We start from the raw sequence: 20,847 nt of genomic DNA, 5'->3' as shown, positions 1-20,847 counted from the left end.
AAACATGCAAAGAGGTCATTTCGTTCCCCAGTAAATCATTATTGCACTCATTCACTTACCAAGCCCCCACTAATGTAAAATCTCTTGGAATATAAGGTTCATTGTAGAATACAAGCCTTCTTTCATGCTTTACATAACTTGTTGGTTGCTTACTGCCAGATCTGCGTTGGATGAAGGCAAGAATCTTTCACCTAGCCAAAATTCAACTTCCTCCCCTTTTGTTGAGAAACGACATTAACATTTCCATTCATGTTCGTCGCCCTGTTTCAGTGTCAGTCTGATCGCACCGCCCACCGCCCTCCAGCCCTTACGTGGGCAGATCAGTCAGATATGCAAGGCCTCCGAACTCCCCAAAGCCATGTTAACAAGCACCTTTACAAAAGAGTGAGAGGACTGTTAAATATTCGGGACTGCAGGGGTCTGGAAAGTGTGGGAGGAGGGCAGGGACGGAAGGACAGGGGCCAATGGGAGGGAATTTAAAAAAGTACAATCACAAACCATGGATCCCTTGTCTGAAAGACCTCCGCAAGTGATGAGTCGGTGAAAGCCTCTTAAAGTTTGCTGGCTCGGTGCTTCTCTTATTGATGATGGAAAAGGAAGTGTTCTGGGCAAAGTCAAAGGAAATGAGCTGGAGGACATCTTAAAGAAGAATTATCACGTGAGCAGATGTGGCCATTTCAGAAGCAGAAGGAAAAAAAGCTTTTGAGGTGCATACATCTGCTTGAGAACTTGGCTAAAGTTCAAGCTTCACATTCCTGTGATTCAGGTCTGACTGTGTGGACCATCCCCGCCGATACTCGGCCGACGTTTGAAAGCAAGAGTTTGTAAAGCCGTGAGTACGGCTCGGTCCTAGGGAGATCCTCCCCTATAGTCACACATGTTCCACGTGAAACCCAAGCTGCTCTCGAGCAAGGCTGCATTTTTGCAGGTTATTTTGGTCTCATTTGCAAGTCAATAGATCCGACTGGAACAAAAGAGAGCGTCTCATGTCTTGACCCGCTACCTCAGCTGAAGACAGGTTATCTCTCATTTTTTTTCTGTCACACTTTCAATCTAAAAAAAAAAAAAAAAAAAAAAAGACATAATTGAAACCAAACAAACTCTTGACTGAGCCACCAGGTTCAGTCACAAAGGCGCTATTGTTGAGAACATCAGAGACGTTTTATTGGGACGTGTAATGACAAAAATCCGCCTGACCCGAAACCCTCGGGGCACAGTGCAGTTCCAAACGAATCCGCAGCCACCACCATCCGTCACACTCGGAGCTGAAAGGGAATCAGATAGCACAGAGGCCACCGTGGCTGACTTGTTCTTGGGGACGATAAGCTGATCTGGATGGCCAGTTACTGTCTGGACTGTCTCGACACTGTCACAGCTCACAGAGAGGCCTGTTCCCATGCATCTGCACACCTGCATCCATGTGTGCATTCCCTCTGCGAGAAGCAGCCAGACATATAGATATATCACTCTTGGAAAGAGAGGACAGATTTTAGACCCTTTAACTGTGTTCAAAGGTTGCGCTCGACTGCGTCTGGTTTTCTCAGCTGTCTCCCTGTGGCCCTCTGTGTCCTGGCCAGCCACAGGGGGTTTGGGGGGGGGGGGGGGTTGGGGGGGGGGGTTACCCACGGGGGGNGGGGGGGTTGAGGGAGGTACACATCCAAGGGGGGATGTGAAGCAAAGACCAGCTTGCTGGATCCTGGTTTGAACTCCCATTTGATCTCAGCTAGAAACCCTCAGCCTGTGAGAAATGACCACAACTGGACACACACTCATTGTAGCCATGCTTACTCAGTTCCGAAAAAGTTTGACTAACAATGAATTACGTCTCACCTCCAAAAACACACAACTTGGCCCAGCTCAGGGTTCCACGGTGACCTTAAGAGTGAGAGTTGAGTGTGCACAGATATTTGTTGTAAGGACCTCAGTGTTTGCCTTGTAAAGCACTTTGAGTTGCCTTGTTGCTGAAAAATGTGCTATATAAATAAAATTACCTTACCGTACCTACAGGCAACTCATAGGCAACATGCTCTGCTTCTTACCCAGCTCTGACTGGTCCTATTGCAATTAGAACAGACTCAGGTTGAACGCGACCCTGAACAGTAGGATTTAGAAAACTGCTGTTTGAGGTACAAACATGCCATCTTACTGTAACATCAATAATAATAATAATAATAATAATAATAATAATAATAATAATAATAATAATAATAATCACAAATTCAAAAGTAAATATCGCAGAAATCTATTTCTGTAATGAGCCTTTTACTATTGGTTGGTGTTTTTGCCACATTCAATTAGTGGCTGTAAACAAGCAATTGAAAATCTGATGCAGACACATTAAACAGTTTGAGTCCTCAAGCTTCCCCTTGATTAATCTGCACCCTGAGCAGTGAGATATGTCTGCCAATTAAAGAACTGCCAGTACAAAGATTAACATATTAGTTTAAAGTTGTTATTCTGTGCTGGACTTTGAAGATTAAGTTTCTTCATCGAGTTTATTGTGTAAGTTCCCACCCCCCACCCCAACACTTCTTTTTAGCTGTTGATCTAAAGAAAAGTTACTAACTGAATTTACCACACTGGTCAATTCTTTGATCTTCGTGCTATACGTCTTTCCCTGGTGGTGTGCTGTTAGCATAAATCCACTCCGACCCTCCCGATCCCAGCAGCTACACCTGTCTGGCACATCTTTGTTCAACTGGAAGATAAGAGGAATGATCAGACACTCACTGCAGCAGGTTGGAAAACAAACGGGTCAAAGAGAAAGGGGAGATGAAGGGACAGAAGCAGGGGCTGTGGACATTTCCCATATGGTGGGACTGTTTTAAGGCAAGGGTGGTGTTTTTACAGACCTCCAACTCAACTGATCAGGCCGGCTTCAGATCCCAGGTGGCGGCCCCTTTTGGGGAAAAAAGAAAAACGTAGAATTTCAGCAACAAAGCCCCCCGTGTGAACCTACACCACGTCAGTGATTAAAATTTCAAAACTGCACAACTTGTTTTTTTAAATAAATGTTTCAACTAAAGTATGTAGCTCTTTCTGTATCTTCATTTTGCATAAATCTGGATTAGCAAGACCAGGAGGCTAAAGCTAACAGTGACTTTTAGATCTGACCACAGTGGACTTTTATTCTCTGTAGCTTCAGTCTCAAACAGGTCACGGCGATTGATGCGGATGTTGTGCTGCAGACCGTGAAACCGTCGTCATTTTTGCATTGCACGGTTATTTACTCAGAAGCTGGTGATTACAGTACTTACATGGGAAACAGAGGTAGGTGGCGGTGCACCACCCTTACTGTGTGAGACGCTTATATACGATGGAAAAATATACAGTGGAACACGTGAAGCATTTCTAGTCAGAGTATCGGTTTGATATAATTACAGTGATGTGAAAATCTAAAATATCGACGCGGTCTTGTTGAATGCTGCTTTATAGAATTTTTTCAAATTGATGTTTTATTTCAGCATACATTTATGAGTACTGTTGGATATTGTTACTATGATGAGATTTGGTGATTGACCCATCAGGATTTTGGAATTTCCTAATTGTCTCTCCATCCACAAAAGCCACACGAGAACCCCATATGTTAAGCTGCCACCACAATAGCTGTGACAGGGTGTAGTCGTCTTTATGACCATCTTTATGAAGTTAGTCCTGTCGACAGAAGTGAGCCAAGAAAAGATACCATAATGGGCTTTGAGGGAAAGCCGTGACCCTGATTATAGACTCAATGAGTGTGATTCAGCTGGTTAACATACAACCCAAAGGAACCTAATTAGATGCATGAGGAAAGTACAGTCTTCACATCTAACCTCTAGATCTTCTTTCCCTTTCCATGTTTTTTCAGTGAACAGAGTCTGATGAGCCTGGCAAGTGCAGCCGGACCAGCTGTCCACCTCCAACGTGGGAAACAGCAGAGGGACTTTATGATGGACCAGAAAGTCAGTAAGCTAACCTCTGGCTTTCAGCGCAGCTCTACGTCTGACGATGACTCGGGCTGTGCACTGGAGGAGTATGCCTGGGTGCCACCTGGCCTTCGACCGGAACAGGTAAGGAGAAAATGGCCGATTATGGATGCTAGGGATGCTTGTTTTCTTGGCTTAGCAGAAGCTATCTGACCTAGAAGTGAGGCCACTCTCTGAAGAAGTGACGTCCATTTCTTTACTTAGCAAACCCCAACTTTCTCCGGAATACCACAGTGAATGTTCATCAATCCTCCTGATGGAGAATAAAAAGAACTCTGACCTGATTCTATCTCCCTTTTAGCCCATTTAACTGTCCCAGATAAATGGTATTCAGCACACTTTGTGAACAACACATCAACTCACAGGAGAATGATGCCTATGGGATGAACAGCATATTTCATGAAGCCCGTTTAGCTCTTTTTATTAGACACAGTTTAACAGGCCATCACGGAGAGGCAGAATGCAGATAATTGAAAAAAAAATCCCAACCCCTTAAACTTTTTCGCATTTTGTCTTGGTATCACCTCAAACTTCAATGGTTTTAAAAAGTTTTTTAAAACATCTTAAATGTTTACTTGCATTTGTATTTGGTCGTCTTTATCCTAATACTCCTCAAAACAAACAAACGAAAAGTACGTAAACTAGAAATGAAGAGTTCAAAGTTGAACCTACCATACATGGCTGTCCACACAAATCAGCAGGCCAACCAAGATTAGCCTCAATCAAAGAAGCAGCATAGATGTGAAGATCCACTGCTCAGGAAATTGGCCTTCATGGAAGAAGATATAGTTTGCCACAAGCCATGTGAGGGGACACCACAAACATTTTGTAGAAGCTGATCTTTTCAGTTGAGTTCAAAACGGAGGCTTTTGACCTACCCGCAAAAAACTGTGTGTGTGGTAAAATAGTGATATCCCTCTTCTGCCTGAGCACACTGTCCCCATGGTAAAGCATGGTGGTGGTAGCTGAGTTAAGGAGAAAGGTGGATGGAGTGTTCTCCTTAAAGATTCATAAACTAAAAATGAAGAGTTCAAAGTTCAAAGTTGAACCTACCAATACCAATGCATGGTATTGGTAGGTTCAATACCATGTATTGGTATTGAACCAATACATAGGTTCTCTTTCCAGTGGGGCAATGAGCCCAAACATACTGACCGAACTATAATCAAGTTAAATAGTTGATAGATTGGTTCAGCCAGGCGACCTATTCCAAGACTTGAAAATTGCTGTTCATAGAATATGCCTGTTTAATTTAACTAATCTTGGGTTATTTTGCAAATACAGCAGACTTGGTGTCTTGGTACCATGATAAAAGCCGAGGGTGGTTGTACAAATGATTGACTCAATGGGGCCTAATGCAAATGCAGGGTGTATTTTTCAGGTTTGATTTATAACACAGCTGAAAACTGTGTATTATTTTCTCTCCACTTCACTAATTGATTCGTTTCTCATAGCATCTCAATAAAAAAGATTCCCATTTGTGATAGTAATGTGACAAAGTGGGAAAAACGTCAAGCAGTTTAAAAACATTTGCAAGTGGAAGACATCTGCTTGAGATTATTAGGGAAACTTGCCATTTCTGACTGCCAAAGAAGACAACAGGCTTTCTCTTATCAAGTCCTGTTAGTCGTCTCTGCAATGCAGAACTTCTCTTATACTTCCTCTACATTGTGATTTTTTTTCCATGTTTCCCTCTTGCTCCTAATATCCCTTTGTCATCAGACTTATCAAAACCAACACGTAGAAGCAGTGAGTGGCAGGTGATATGCAACAAAACATCAGAATGCAATCAAAGAGAGCTTAAAAGCATTTTTTATTGGGAAAATGCAGAGGTCAACTGTAATGCCTTTACTGCAGTCAGTTGTCTAAATGGGCTTTGCATTAGGGGTCATCACTACAATCTAGAAACAGATAGGTCTTGGGTGATAACTGACTGTTCGCAAGCCCCAGGGGAGCTGGATGAGGGGTAATAGTGGGATAAAGATGTGCATAATTTATGGTGTTTGAGGAGGAATAGAGGGTGAATGTGAATGTAAACCGCCTCAAAACCCCCAGACGCCCCGAAGCTGCAGGAAGTCCCACAACACACAAAACAGGCACAGCCCACCTCTTTATCTGGCTGATTGTAATAGCCCCTCACTCATAAAGTTTAGATTTCATTGGCCAACCCCAAGGGTCAGCGGCCCAGCATAACAGGCTGTTTTTGTCCTGCACAAAAACAGCAAGCTGAGTACTGGCAAATACAACTGTTAAGCCGATCTGACCTGCTGACCTGCTGTGGTTGGTGTAATTTATGAGGACTGTGATACCTGCAATTGTATAATCATGACTATATGAGGTGTCGTATTGTGGTAAAATTCCCCAAGAGTCCTTATTCCAGACATTTTAGATAACACTGTCCCATATAGAGTACACCCAGAAAGTATTCACAGCACTTCAACTTTTCCACATCTTACGTTATGGTTTTATTCCAAACTGTATTAAATTAATCTCTTTCTTCCAGATTCTACACTCAAATGACCTCATTATGACAATGTGGAAAAAAATTGAAATTTACCAGTGATGGAGGCCACTGACCTTATTGGGACCTTCAAAGCAGCAGAAATGTTTTTGTATCCTGTCAATCAATCCTGTCTCAGCGGTTTAGAGATAATTCCTTTCATTTCATTTGCACTCTGACATGCACTGTCAATTATGGAGCCTCATATAGACAAGTGTAAATAGACTGAATTTACCACAGGAGGACTCCAGTTAAGCTGTAGAAACAACTCAAGGATGTTTCAATTAAGGATGTAACGTAACATTCAGAAAAAGGTGAAACACTGTGAATACTTTTCAGATGCACCGTATGTCTTTTATCGTCCTTTTCTTGCTCAGACCTTTATGTTTGTTTGATTGATATGTAGTATAGCATCTGGTTTGTGTTAGAGTTATATCGCTCTGTCCTATGGTTCCCCAGGTCGGGGTCAGACTCTACTGAGAGATTGACAATCAAGTGTAGAATCTTGCGATTCCGAAGAGATAAAACTAAGTACGGTTAAAAACAGATAAATCAATCAGTACTAACAAAAAAAAATTATATATATATAGAAAAAAAAAACACTGTATAGGCTAGTGAAGCTATTTGCCTTACTTGCTATGCTTGCATTCTCAACCAATACTTGGGTCATGAGTCTCTTTTGCTCTTACTTTATAGGTTGGAAGCAGGAACATTTCAGAACCATTGATGTGTTCTACGCCTTGATTTGTTTTCAGGTGCAGCTGTATTTCTCCTGTTTACCTGAGGACAAGGTCCCCTATGTGAACAGTCCGGGAGAGAAGTTCAGAATCAAGCAGCTCCTCTACCAGCTGCCACCACACGATAATGAGGTGAGGAATATTGTTTGCAGCGTAAAGAACAGCTTATTCCAACTGGGTCGTCTTACGTTTAGCAATTCCGATGATGTCGAACACTATTCCGTCTCACAACATGCCGACACGCCACCCGGGGGATTTTTGTACCGCAATCTTGAAGGCAGGCAGTGTAGGCACAATGTGACGTTTGACTTGATGCCTTTATGATATTTGCTGGAAGCCCGCACCAGCAGGATTCCTGTCATAGCAGTGGTTTTTACGAGGAGCGCTTAGCAGGAGAGAGGGCTGCTGGTTGAAAGAGACTTTATGTGATGCCACCACCGCAGTGGCACCACGGCTCAACTTGGCCGGCTCTCTGCCTTTGTCTTCTACCCTCTTGAATCCACTCTAAACACAGACCTTGTTTGTGTAAACGTCTGCTTTCCCTCTTGTTAGGCCTTTGGGGAACATCAAAAAGACCCATTGTAAAAAAATAGCTTCTCAAACAGGGGCGGTGGGTGGAGATCTGTTGTGGGGTGTAGGAAGGGCAAGCTGGGGTCAATAGTTGCTTTTGTTCAGCACACTCTCGTATTCTCTCTCCCCTTTCCCCAAACTTACAAATTTTATTAGGCACCCACATTCCTGCAACACGATATTTCGACAAGCATCAAATAAAAGATCAAATCAGTGCAAAATTTTTATGCCCCTTTGCTTCCAGAACAGGAGAAAAAGTCAAATTCTGGCTTAAGTCTGATGCATCAAATGGTTTTATTAAACATAGCTTATCACCTTCTTTCCCAGGTTCGTTACTGTCAGTCACTCAGCGAGGAAGAGAAGAAGGAGCTGCAGATGTTCAGTCTCCAGAGGAAAAAGGAAGCACTGGGAAGGGGAGCTGTGAAACTGATGCCTCGCAATGCTCAAAATGGCATTTGTGAGCAGGTGAGTCATATTCACTACATGTTTTTATTGATAAAGAAGTTGCTTTGTGATCAAGAATCAAGCCCATACTCGTCAAAAACGACTAAACTCGTATACAGTTTCTTGTAACAAAACATAAGCAGCAATTCTCAAGTCTTGACATAGATTCTTAATTGTGTGCAAGTTCAGATTTTCAGTGGACTATCTTAACACGCAAATATATTATGTATGTTCAGAGCTGTCCTGTAAGAGACACACCCGCTCTAGTCTCAATTTCTTTGCAGTTTCCAACACACTTCCAGTAATGGCACAGCATTTAACTATCTTTTCTGTTATGTGGGGTTATGATGAGTTGCCATCAGCACTCGGTGCCTTACAAGCGGTAGTATCACCCTTTGAATGCCCTAATTTGGAATACATGGATGTTTGAGCTGGAGCCAATTCCAAACCAAATTTCTACCATCTTGAAACAATTCTAATGTAAAAAAATAAAAATAAAAAAATCCATATTTCAATGAACATACAAATGGGATTTAATTAACCCTTTACACTGCATCAATTTTGCCAACGATAGCCTTGGCTTTGCTCTGAATAAGGAAGTTGAAGTACAACTGATATGTAATTCCATATGTTAAAATCAGCCTGTTATGCCTTTGACTGCAGTGCGGTGAGGATATGAACGGCGGGGAAATGGGAGTGTTTGCCTCAAGGGCGAGTCCTGGGCTGTGCTGGCACCCAGCATGCTTTGCCTGCTCAACATGCAACGAACTGCTGGTGGATTTGATCTACTTTTACCATGACGGAAAGATCCACTGCGGAAGGCACCATGCTGAGTTGCTCAAACCACGCTGCTCGGCCTGTGACGAGGTACAGCCGCAAGAGTGATATTTAGTAAAACCAACTTCAAGTCTTTATTCTGTTGGTAACTGCTATTTCTCTCTTTCAATGCATTTGTGGGGTTTTTTTTTCTCACCATAGATCATCTTTGCTGATGAATGCACAGAGGCGGAGGGCCGTCACTGGCATATGAAGCACTTCTCCTGTTTTGAATGTGAGATCATTCTTGGAGGGCAGCGTTACATCATGAAGGACGGTAGACCGTACTGTTGTGGCTGCTTTGAATCGCTCTATGCAGAATATTGTGAGGCCTGTGGAGAACACATTGGTAGGACATGTATTTAACATAAATTCACAGATTTACAAAAATCGACGCACTCCACCTTGCTTATGTACATATTTCCTTCTGTTCAGGTGTTGATCATGCTCAGATGACCTACGATGGGCTCCACTGGCACGCCACCGAGAACTGTTTCAGCTGTGGCCAATGCAAGAGTTCTCTCATCGGTTGTCCTTTCCTGCCACACCAGGGTCGCATTTACTGCTCCAAGGCCTGTGCTCTTGGGGAAGACGTCCACGCCTCTGATTCTTCCGACTCCGCCTTCCAGTCAGCGCGTTCACGTGAATCCCGCTGCAGCGTTCGGTTGGGCAAGAGCAGTCGCTCAGCTGACCAATGCAGACAGTCACTCCTCTTCTCTCCCTCTGTCAACTATAAATTCCCAGGAATTAGTGAAAATGCTGAGGACACCTTGACAAAAATTACTCACTTGAACTTGTCAGATGAGCATTTGTGGAGGGAGCGCGGCGAGGAGGCCGAGGTACCGGAGGACCAGGAGGAGGAGTGGGCTGAACATGAAGACTATATGACTCAGTTATTATTAAAGTTTGGCAATCATGGAATTTTTCAGCAAACTACTGACTCTAGACCCACAGATTTCTGGATAGCTGAAATGGACGTTAAATCCAAGCAGGAGTCATCAAAAAAAAAAGGCTTGGTCAGTAAGAAGTACCAGGCCGACATGTACTGGACACAATCACAGGATGGCTTGGGGGACTCTGCGTACGGTAGCCATCCGGGACCAGCGAGCAGCAGGAAAATCCAAGAGCTGGAGCTGGATCAGAGTGCCGGAGGAGGTCTACCTGGAGAGGAGCCACAGTGGTACGCCAACTCTTTGGAGTGCATCACAACGGAGTTCAAGAAAACTGATCAGAGTGCTCGGGACTCCGTGGAGTCTCTTGCTCTCTCCAATATCACTGGTGAGTAGACATAAAAGAAAATGTCTCAACAGACTCCTGTCTTCATCTTGAGACTGTTTGTAATTGGTTTGTCTCTTCTCCAGGGGCTTCGGTATGTGGTGATTATAAAGCAAGGTCTCAAGTGTATTCTCTCCAGGCACTTCATGACTATGAGGCAGAGGACTGTGATAAAACCAGCAACATGGGTACCCTCAACTCGTCCATGCTACATAGAAGTGCAAATTCCCTTAAAAGTCTGGAGGAAGATGTTACAGAAGTAGCAGAAGTCCCATTGCAGGAAAGGCCAAAACCTCACGTGCCTGCCCTGAGGAGGGCACGCTCACAGTCTAGGCCCCAGCAAGTCAAGTTCTCAGACGATGTGGTGGACAATGGCCATTATGGCGACCTTCCGTTACGTCAGCCCCCTATGAGTGAACGAACTCGCAGGAGAGTGTACAACTTTGATGATCAGGGGCACAACCTTCAATCTGGTCGCCATAGTCACCACCACAGGAGGCGTCGCAGTCGCAAGTCTCGATCTGACAATGCTCTTAATCTGCTACCCAAGGAAAGAGCACCAGTGTGCTACAAGATGCACCATAGAGGCAGTTCGCTTGGACCAAAGGGACACCAAGTCTTCCACGGTCACCTCAATCCAGCAGCCATGTCGGACTACAGAGTACAGGGCCCGGATAGGGGAAGGTTCTTGGGATTGTATGGCGATGATGATGACTGGTGTTCTACATGTTCTTCTTCATCTTCTGATTCAGAGGAAGAAGGCTTTTTTCTGGGACAGCCTATACCTCAGGCAAGACCGCACAGACATTATTACACTGACGACTTGGCCAGCCCCATTGCAGGCAAGTCTGCTCCTCCTTACGACCAGTGGACCAAGTCCAAAAAGAAAAAAGGACGAAAAGGGAAAAATTGTATAATTTCATAGGCTTTGCTGAGCTTTATGTAATGCTGCCACTCACAATCGTTTCTTTCATTAATCATTTAAAGTACAATAGCAGTTTGCTTGCTATATATTGCCTCACAGCACTCACTTTACCCAGGTAGTGGTGTTGGATACTATATGTCTGTGGCATTACAAAACAACCAGTAAAGTTATTTTATTGTAATACATATTTATAACACACAATCTAAACAGTGCTAGTGCTTATTTAAAATGCTATTGTGATATATAAACTGCTGAATGGAAAATGAGATTACTATTGATGGTCTTTGGAACAAATAGCATAGATCCCTAAACTACTGGTAGTTGGTTCGGGATCATTAAATGTGGATTTAAGCAGCCTGCGAATCTTCAATTGTGTTGCTTCCAGGCTTGCGTGAGTAATTCAAAAGCACTGTGTGTATTACACTGCTTCACCAAGGAGTGCACCAATGGTTTCATTGTATCGCAACCATTGAACATATACTGTGTCATTGTACAAACCGGAAAATAAGGCCATAATTGATAACGGTAATAAAATATGTCTACATAATGATTTTTGTGCTGTTGCAAGATATATTAAAACTTATAATGTAAAGGAAAAGGGGATTTGTTTATTTCAAAAGTTATGAATTTGAAACAAAAAGAAGAAACAACTTCAATTCAGAATCAGACGAAAACACGTGAACACTAAAGGATGCTCACATTACAAGCAGCAATAAAGTTGTACACTAATTTTTGAAGTTAATTGCACTTACAGCTGAACAAGCAAAAACAAGAAAGAAAGAAAAAAAATTCTCCTAAAAATCATTATAATACATCATTAAGAAGTTCTGCTAGAACCTGAATGTTATTTCATCTCAAGTAGTTTTGGTAACACAATTCACGGTACAAATACAAGTAAAAGTTCAAAGTTGGTATGGATATGATTTGCTAAAAATATATATTTTTTTAGATTTGGTTGCTTTCTAATTCATCAATACTGTATGTACTTCACTGTAACATTTTTAGTCATTCACAAAACCTTCCATCTGTAGAATTATGATTAACAGAATATGTGAAAAACATGAATAAAAGATTAGATTTTTTTTTTCAGTCCTCAGATTTCCAGCTCATGTCCAAGTGACTTTACATTGTCATTTTTAGCAGCCTGCCATGACCATGTCAGGCTGTCGCGTCCGGCTGCTCCAAGATCTCGTCCAGCTCCACCACGAAGCTTTTGATGGCGTCTAGGCAGTGTTGCCGGATCTCCAACAAGTTCTTGTCCAGCGGAGCTTGCAGCAGACCGTCCAAACTGGGCTCCTTGTCTACCAGCATCTTTACCACTGTGCGGAATGTTTCACAGTCCTGCCTGTAATTCTGCACAGAATAAAGAATAAGATTAAGACATGCAAAGTCAATACAGAACAAAAAATGAACTCACAGTAAAGTTAAATCACAATCTATTGTTTACTTGTCAAACCCAATATTAAGTTAAGGTAAAAACTTACTTTGTACGTATCATTACTTTATTGATAAAAATGGCAACAAAAGCTTTATTATGATCAATGGGCAATATGATCACAGTATTGCAATTCTCCAGGATAAAAAAAATTTCTCTGTAAATGTCTGCCTATTTATGAATTATAAAAAACACAAAAATTGTTATGGATCATTAAAAATGGCTTGATTCATTTACTGATGGAAATGGTTGGTCAGTCAGATGGACTAAATGAAATACAGGTTGATGGTTCAGTGGCTGGGTGAAGAAAGAGATGGATGGATAGATGGAAAGATGAATGACTAGGTGGAGAGTGAACAGATGGAAAAAACAAATGGATAGATGGATGAATAAGTCTTCTGGATCTTCTGGTGTGGTGGGTAAAGACAGAAAAAAAAAAATTTCATATATAAACATACACACATATATATATATATATATATATATATATATATATATATATATATAATGTATAAATAAAATTCCAGACTCCTCCAGGATGCTAAGAAATCCAGAACAAAAAATTGTGGCAAGGCAGAAATAATTTGTAAACCAGTGCCTCCTGGATGACAGATGGATTAAAAGAAGGACAGGTATCAAGATTTATCGCCAACCAAGCAAAAACGTTAACCTCATAAGTGAGTGCCTCTGTCACACCACTGCTTAAATTCAATGAACCGCCTCATGTCTAACCACGACCCTAATGACCCCAGGTCTGCTTTATGGACGTATTCCGTGAAACAGGTGTGTGAATGAGAGTGTATTCGCTGATTCCTGGGCATGTCTGCCCAATAAGAAAAGGAGCGCAAGGTGTCAGTCTGTTAGTAGCACTCTTTCACACTACTTTGCCAAAAGCTTTCACATCCCCCTCAGATTTTACTGCTAGCCTAAGATGGTTGTTAAGTTCTTTACACAGAGTTCCAGGTGCAATCTCGTGATGTCTTTATCACCTGGGGATGGAAAATGAGGTCCTTTATTGAAGCTGACAAGAGGTTTAGGGCTACGCCATAAGACCCAAGAGCACTACGGGACCTCAGGGCTTAAATGACCTCTTAATTTAATATTTATTAGTCAAACCTTGCATTATAAAATGCTCTACTAATCAAGTCTACATTATTTTTCCTTTTTCCTTTTAGTCATCACCTGCCAATAGCAGTCGGTCTGGTCGAAAACAACAAACTTATCTTAGCGTGTCCCGCTCAGAGCGAGTCAAATTTTATGAAGGACGTTCAAAATAAAGGTCAAAATCTGAGCGGAAGCTCAAAAAGGGTTGGGTCTTTAAATACACAGAGAAGGACAAAGAAACCCAAACAACGTGACGTTTAACCTGGAACAATGAGGATGGAAACTGTTCACCACAGGACAACCAAAAAAAAAAAAAAAAAGCTGCATTTAAGGACAGAACAAGTCAGGGGTAGAAAAAAAACACAGCTGAGTTCTTTGTTATTATAGAAGATAAAAAGAAAAAGCAAGAAACAAATCAAGCCACCAAGAGATCATACAACAGTTTCATTTTAAGCTACTCATAATACGTCTGCAGAGACATTTCCTCCTTCAAGCCACCTTTGATTGTTTGCACATAAACTACAACAGGCCAGCTTAGTGAATGGATGATGGCTGTTACAGTGGAGGGTTACCGGTGCCCACCTCGCTCTTCACACATACCTGCCAGGTCAGCTGTGAGACCACCTCGCTTGGCAGTTCAGACGCATAAAGGCACAGGGTTAACCTCGACCTGCCACACTTGATGTACTTCACTGCACCCTTAGTAAAACATTACAGGGCTATACTTATCAGTATGTGAATTTCTTTAAGCAGAAATAGGGATTATTGCTACTTTTCTCCTCAAAGAAATGATATAACATGTTTTTGGATCCTGTTTCAACACCGTGATAATGTGTTATCTTTATGTTGACATAGCAGCCAGGTGTCATATTCTGTGGCGTTATTTAATTAAGTTCGTCACTTAATCACCCGAGACGTCAGAAGAAAGGAATGGGAGCACTGAATGGAGCGGTTGTGACCGTTTTCCCTGGTTGTTTTTGCCGATACAGCCATGGCGTCAACTTGTTCAAGTCGAGCGAATTTATCTGAGGAAGAAGCACGTCTAGTTGTTGCTCGTAGAGAGCGGTACTTAGAAAAGCTGTGAATAGCTAGCTTAGGAACAGACTGACACCTTCTTCTTTTTGAGAAGCTTTACAGTAATGCATCCGCGGTGCGTCATGGCAGAGTGGGCCACTTTCCGAAGAGTGGGACATCACTTGCAAAGGGTCAATATTCTCTGCAACACTAAAGAATATATGGGAAAACACCAATTGCTCTACATATTATAGTAAGGTTAGCATGGCCGTAGGACAATATTCACTGTACACGAACAACCACACGCATTGGGAAAGGCGAATCCAATCAACTCTGACAGAAATATTCCAGACTGTGGGAGATGCTTGGACTCAAATGCATGTTTTTATGTCTGCAGATCATGTCGAGCGATTTTGAGGCCCTGCGTAATGACAGTGTTTAGCCTGACCACAAGGAAGTGGGGCACTCACAACACGTGTGGCCAGCTGAGCTCAGGGTCAGCCTCATTCAGCAGCGCAAGTCGACTCCTCGGTTCTCTCTCAGCGAGAAAAAAAAGGGAATGGCCATTGCACCATTGCTCATCGTCTCGATGTCCTCGCAGAAATTAAGCACAAGGACGACAAAACCCGTTTCTGGTTTAGAGATGAAAGAGAAAACAGATGCTAAGTGGGACACAAACATCATGTCCCACAAACCAGTAACCCTTCCAAATCACTTCACTGTTGATTGTATGTTTGCCATCTCTCTAAACAAAGTCTTCTCCTTTTATCTCCCAAGCTACACTGCTGAGAGTAATTAAATGTTCACTTTATTATTTGCCATTACACAGAAAAGCAGTCAAACAACTTTGGACTTTTTACACAGGCACATTACAGCCACAAATGTCAGTGTGTTTTGTCATGTGATATATACCAGCATAAACTACCACATAACTGAGAAGTGACAGAAAAACAACACATCGTTTGAAACTTTATTTTTAGTTCATGAATAAGACTCTTGAAAAGTGCGGCATAGAGTGTGTAGAACCACATTTTTTTTTAAACTGAATAGTTCTGGCTCAGCCAAAGTGGATGCAGAACATCTCAACATTTTTGACCCACCCACTATACTGCAGTATCCTTATTGATTCTGCCACTTTTCCTAAAGGCTTGGGGGGGGGTCATGTCTCATTTGCAGTTGTTCCAAACTCTTTTCATCTTTTATTATCCACAACTTTAAAGTTAACCTGTCTGCCGTACTTTTTGGTCTTGATGGTACCAGTTTTTTAACAAACTGAGGCCTCAAGTTTGTTTGAGGCCTCAGAAGCCTCAAACAAACTTCTGAGGCTTTAACAAACCACGTTTACAGTGAAATATAATTACGCGCAGCTGGTGACGTCTGAAGCCACGTTGCACAAGAGATGGCAGAGTCAAGGCGCATGAATACAAATAAATAGAAGAGACTTTATTGCCCATAGGTAGGGAAGTTCAGGTGCAATAAGCAATTTGTCAGGTTTAGATCTAAAAAAGATTGAAAAGCATTTACTGTTTATCTTCCACTTCACTTTAATTATGGTACACTTTGTGCTGGTCTATTCCACAGAATCCCAACATGACAAAATATGCACGTTTAAGAGGTGCGCATACTTTTATGCACATTTCAAAGATTTAACACTCCTTCACAAAAAGAGGCTTCAACATGACTCAAGGGTTAAGAGATTTCACTAGTCTGCACAGTTTGTCCTACAAGTCATTTTTTTAAGCAGTCTGCACTCCATGTTATAGTTAGGGGTGCACCAATTGCAGTTGTCTGGCCGATCGCCGATTACCGATCTTTTAAAAAGTCTAATTTACCAATTCCGATTTTAGCCGATACCAGTTTTTTGTCTGAAATTTTGCTCAATATATTAAGAAAGTTGCTGAATTGGCAACAATGGTTAACAATTGTTAACTGTAAATGTGCAGACATGACCTGGTCAGCCAGTTTGTCAGTCAAACCTCTCTCAGAGGAGAAAAGAAAAGCACAGCGGTAGATTTTTAGACCTTTGCCGAGGTTGATAACATCGGTGGATAAGATCGGCTTCACATGTAAAAATTGGCCCAATCACCAATCTTTCAAAATTAAGGAAATCGGCACCAATAAATCAGCTGGCCGATAAATCAGTGCACCCTGTGGTTGATTTTGTAATAATTCCAAACAGATTTCAAGTCTCGTGAAAACCCTCTCCCGTGTTACTCAAAAGAACAAGTCAGGGTGCTTCGGACTAGGCCTGAAGCAATGATAAATTGTGCTGGACAACAAATCGTCCCAGAAATTACTGCAATGCAGGTAATACTGTCGCTTTGAGACAATTTTCAATTAATACTAACACCGCAATTGGAACACATTTTAAATATTCAAAATAAAACAATGAAAAACAATAAATAAAAAGGAAATAAAATGGATTATGAGGTCGAAACAAAATTGCCCTTCAAAAAATATCAATCATCAGATTAGAAATTATCTAAATCATTTTTAATTTATCACACGATTAATTGATTAATTGCGACAGGCTTACTTAAGCCCCTCGTACACTCTTTAGGAAGTGAGAAAAAAAGTTCTCCTTCACTAGTTCCCTCTTGAAACTAGGAGCCACAAGCTGATCTTTGAGCTTGATAGAACGGGGCCACACAGGATGGACAGCGGGCCCCTGGAGCAACGGCAAACCTGGGGTCCTAAAAGAGGAACCTCGAAAAGCGGGCTTGTACGCAAATAGGATGTTTGCCGAGGTCCAAGTCGTGAACATGCTGAGGAGCGTTGCTGGAGTACCGTGTGGGGGTTGGGCAGTTCGAGATGCACACATGGGGTCCTGCATGGACTTTTTTGTGAGTTCAAACGAGCAGCGAGGCAGGCAGGGGTCCTGGATAATAAGGGAAGTAGGGTAATGATTTGAGGGCTGGGACGCATTATGGGATATTAAAAGAGCCGTTTTAATCTCTCAGGCTTCAAACTGGACCTCACAGTGGTTGGCGTAATAGTCCAAATGGACATGTTTCATTTGCACCGGATGAAAGGAGTTCCTGGAATAATATTCCCACACTTTGTTTAGGTCATGATTTCTCTTTCACTTCGCAAAGCTGTACTAAAGTTCGTCTAGTTATGTTCGTTTAGTTATCGATTAATCGGTTATTTTGACGATTAATCAAATCAAATAAATTAGTAAAGTAGAAATTCAATTTTGTCTTTTTTTTTTAGACAATATTATAAATACATTAAAAATTAACAAATAAACAATTCAATTTCTCTTTTAAATGAGAAAATAAACATTTTATTGCCTAAAATGCAATTCGCGATCATTTGTAGCAAAGGATGCATCGGCAGTAAAATACAATACTTTTCCAAAAACATCAAAATATGAAAAGCTCAGTTCTTCCTGATTGATCTGTTGACTTTTTTTTCTTTTTTCTTTGATTAACCGATTAATAACCGGATAGCAAAAGGCGATTAATACATTTTCTTTCAGAGAATTTGAACTGGGCAAAGCAAAAACTATGCCACATGGTTTTTGGGTAGTTTTTTTTCTTATTTCATCTTAAATAAATACAAAATCTATATATTTTTGTACAGATTTGACCTTTTCTTTGCTCTGAATGTGTCATTCTTTCAGTAAATAGCCTCTTTTTGTCTCCATGCTTCAGTTAACAACAAATAGATTAAATATGGATTAATCATATCAGCCCAAAACCTTAGTGAGGATGTTTTGGTCCTGTTCTCCTTGACAGCAACCAATAGGAGCAACTCTTTCAAACCAAAGTGAAGAGCCAGTGATCCGGTTCTGCCCACCACCTGATCAGCCCGTCCAGAACAGTAACATATGTGTGTGTGTGTGTGTGTGTGTGTGTGTGTGTGTGTGTGTGTGTGTGTGTGTGTGTTTCACAACACCTGGGCCAGATGTTACAGTAAAGGAGCAGTCAGAGTTTCATTCTCTCACCATGTCTGTGGAGACAGCTGGAAAGGAAAGGGTGAGCATGTGTGCACTAACGCCAAGGGATGCACCACAGTGTGGGTGGGCCACCTGCATCCTGCAGGGCAATTCCTGCCCCGCTTTAACAGGAACAGATAAGTGGTACTGTAGCGCAAAGTGATGAATGAGTGGGAAAAACGTGCAGCTCCGACTAGCACGGCCTCAACAGAAGTCCCGATCTGAGGAGCTGAGAACTCTCCTGCTTCCTCGTCAGACTTTTCATCAACAGAACAAACTTCTCATAGGCAATTTTTTTTTTTAGAGCCATTAAAAATTTTACACTATTTTCTTTTATACAGTATATAGTAATTTTAATGAGCGCTGTGCACTGCTGGTCAGTTGACTGCAGGTAGGCTGCAACATGTATCGATAATGCATTAGAAAAATGTCAAAATGAATCTAAATTAATGCTAGAAAGGAGGATAACGATGTATTAATTTGCACCCGCTGGATAAATCAAGTAGATGGGAGTCATATTTCATATTTTATAAATATGACAGGTGAATTATGTTGGATTGGATTTCAGCATTTTATGTCAGGATTTGATTAAAAAAAAATTCTTTAAAAGATAAGATGTTCTGTTTCCGTTGACCATATAATTACGCAAATTGGAATTCCGAAAATAAATACGTTTAATGGAAATTGATAAATAAAAAAATAATATGAAAAAAAAAAAGAAGAAAACACACATTTTTCAATAAAAAGCTTTTGCGCTAGGATGAGGTGGTTTTTCCGGTATCGGAAGTAGACTTTCACAAAGCTACAGTGGGAACGCTTTTTCCGTGTCACACGAGTCACGTGATCAACAGCCGGCTGTTACTACTGGCAGAAAAGACGAACAAGACAACAGGAAGTGGTAGGGGGACGGTGGCGCAGAGTGTTACTTAACGACTTGTTGCGTGAAACAAACATCGACAAAATTTTGCCAACATTTGCAACACAAACATAGCCGAAATACACAATGGTTATAAAACGAGGGGAGAAAACAGTTCGTTTATGGGTGCAAAAACACCATTAGAAGGGTCAAAACGGCAACATGTGGGTACGGAGTGCAAGCAGGAATTGGGGAAGAGATTAACTGGGGCTGAGTTTACAAAGACAGCAACGTCATTAGTCACATTCAAGAAAAAGACAAATCTGAAGGTAAAAATGAGTATCGGTATTAACTTACTGGCAGATTTATCCAACATTTCTGGAAAATATTTCAGTTCTAAACATTTTCCATTCTAAATCAAAAATACAGTTCAGGGTCCGAAAGCTTCAACAGGAGTCACAAAGGTTTTGCCACTTTCCGAGTAAATGTTCTTACCTTCTCGATTTCGGCAACTTTAGCCTTAATGGCCTCCGATCGACGCGCCTTTAAGTCCTCCTCTGGCGTCAGCTTTGGCTCCGCGCTGGCAGCCGCGACCTCCTCCGTCTCTGCTGCAGATGCTGATGGTTTTTCCTGGCAGGCCAAACGTCGAGGGTCAAAGCAGAGGTCCACAGGTTTAGAAACTGGCTCCGATTTCAAAGCCTTTCGAATAGAGACAAGTCTGCTCTCTTACAGGTGCCAGTGTCTTGTTTGCATGTGTCTCTTATTAAGCGGTCTGCACGCCAATGGAAAGGCCTAGGAATAGCTTTCTGATAACAGCATCCTGACAGACATTATGCAAAAAAGTTATACTTATGTTCAGCAAAAACTTTGTACATTAAAGAGATTATTTTGGGTGTTATTTAGGGTGACTTTAGGGTGCACAAAGAGAAAAATATGAAGTGAATATGAAAAGACTTTGCATCTTTGACAAAGTCAGTGTTTGCATAGCCTTATAAATGCTTTTGCTTAATATCTCACCTACTTGAGCTGTCTGAATGTATACAATAAGAACATTTTAAAACTTCCATTTTTGCTGAACCAATCAGTAAATTCATGTGACAGTAAACATACAAATTACCCCCAAAAAACTGTTTTCATACTTTATTAGTCACAAAGGCAACATTTTTCATTGTTTTATAGTTGAACCAAAATGGATCCACATTACAAAAAAAAAAAAAAAAAAAAAAAAAATTTAACACACATTTTTTTTTCCCCAAAAACTTTTTC

At 41.4% G+C, this 20,847-nt stretch overlaps 2 protein-coding genes across 6 annotated transcripts in view; one reads left to right on the top strand and one right to left on the bottom strand.

Annotated features, from left to right (window-relative positions):
• The window catches only part of prickle1a (prickle homolog 1a), a 36,170-nt gene extending 24,391 nt beyond the window's left edge, over nt 1-11,779 (top strand). For all 3 annotated transcript variants that reach the window (XM_015061281.1, XM_015061282.1, XM_015061279.1), the window contains exons 2-8: nt 3,848-4,049; nt 7,221-7,334; nt 8,100-8,237; nt 8,880-9,083; nt 9,195-9,381; nt 9,468-10,310; nt 10,394-11,779. In XM_015061281.1, coding sequence (XP_014916767.1) covers nt 3,861-4,049; nt 7,221-7,334; nt 8,100-8,237; nt 8,880-9,083; nt 9,195-9,381; nt 9,468-10,310; nt 10,394-11,232 — 2,514 coding nt within the window. In that variant the 5' untranslated portion in view covers nt 3,848-3,860 and the 3' untranslated portion in view covers nt 11,233-11,779. The remainder of the gene's footprint in view (nt 1-3,847; nt 4,050-7,220; nt 7,335-8,099; nt 8,238-8,879; nt 9,084-9,194; nt 9,382-9,467; nt 10,311-10,393) is intronic.
• Nucleotides 11,780-12,182: 403 nt separating this feature from the next.
• Nucleotides 12,183-20,847, bottom strand: part of LOC106965282 (periphilin-1-like) — a 21,718-nt gene continuing 13,053 nt past the window's right edge. For all 3 annotated transcript variants that reach the window (XM_015061284.1, XM_015061283.1, XM_015061285.1), the window contains exons 9-10: nt 20,077-20,211; nt 12,183-12,585 (exon numbers count right to left, since the gene is read on the bottom strand). In XM_015061284.1, coding sequence (XP_014916770.1) covers nt 12,391-12,585; nt 20,077-20,211 — 330 coding nt within the window. In that variant the 3' untranslated portion in view covers nt 12,183-12,390. The remainder of the gene's footprint in view (nt 12,586-20,076; nt 20,212-20,847) is intronic.

The sequence above is a fragment of the Poecilia latipinna genome, unplaced genomic scaffold (assembly GCF_001443285.1).
Source record: "Poecilia latipinna isolate Pla-1442-1.1 unplaced genomic scaffold, P_latipinna-1.0 Scaffold1796, whole genome shotgun sequence".
NCBI lineage: Eukaryota > Metazoa > Chordata > Actinopteri > Cyprinodontiformes > Poeciliidae > Poecilia > Poecilia latipinna.
The sequence above is the reverse complement of the archived record's forward strand: the minus strand, read 5'-3'. Positions and strand labels throughout refer to the sequence as shown.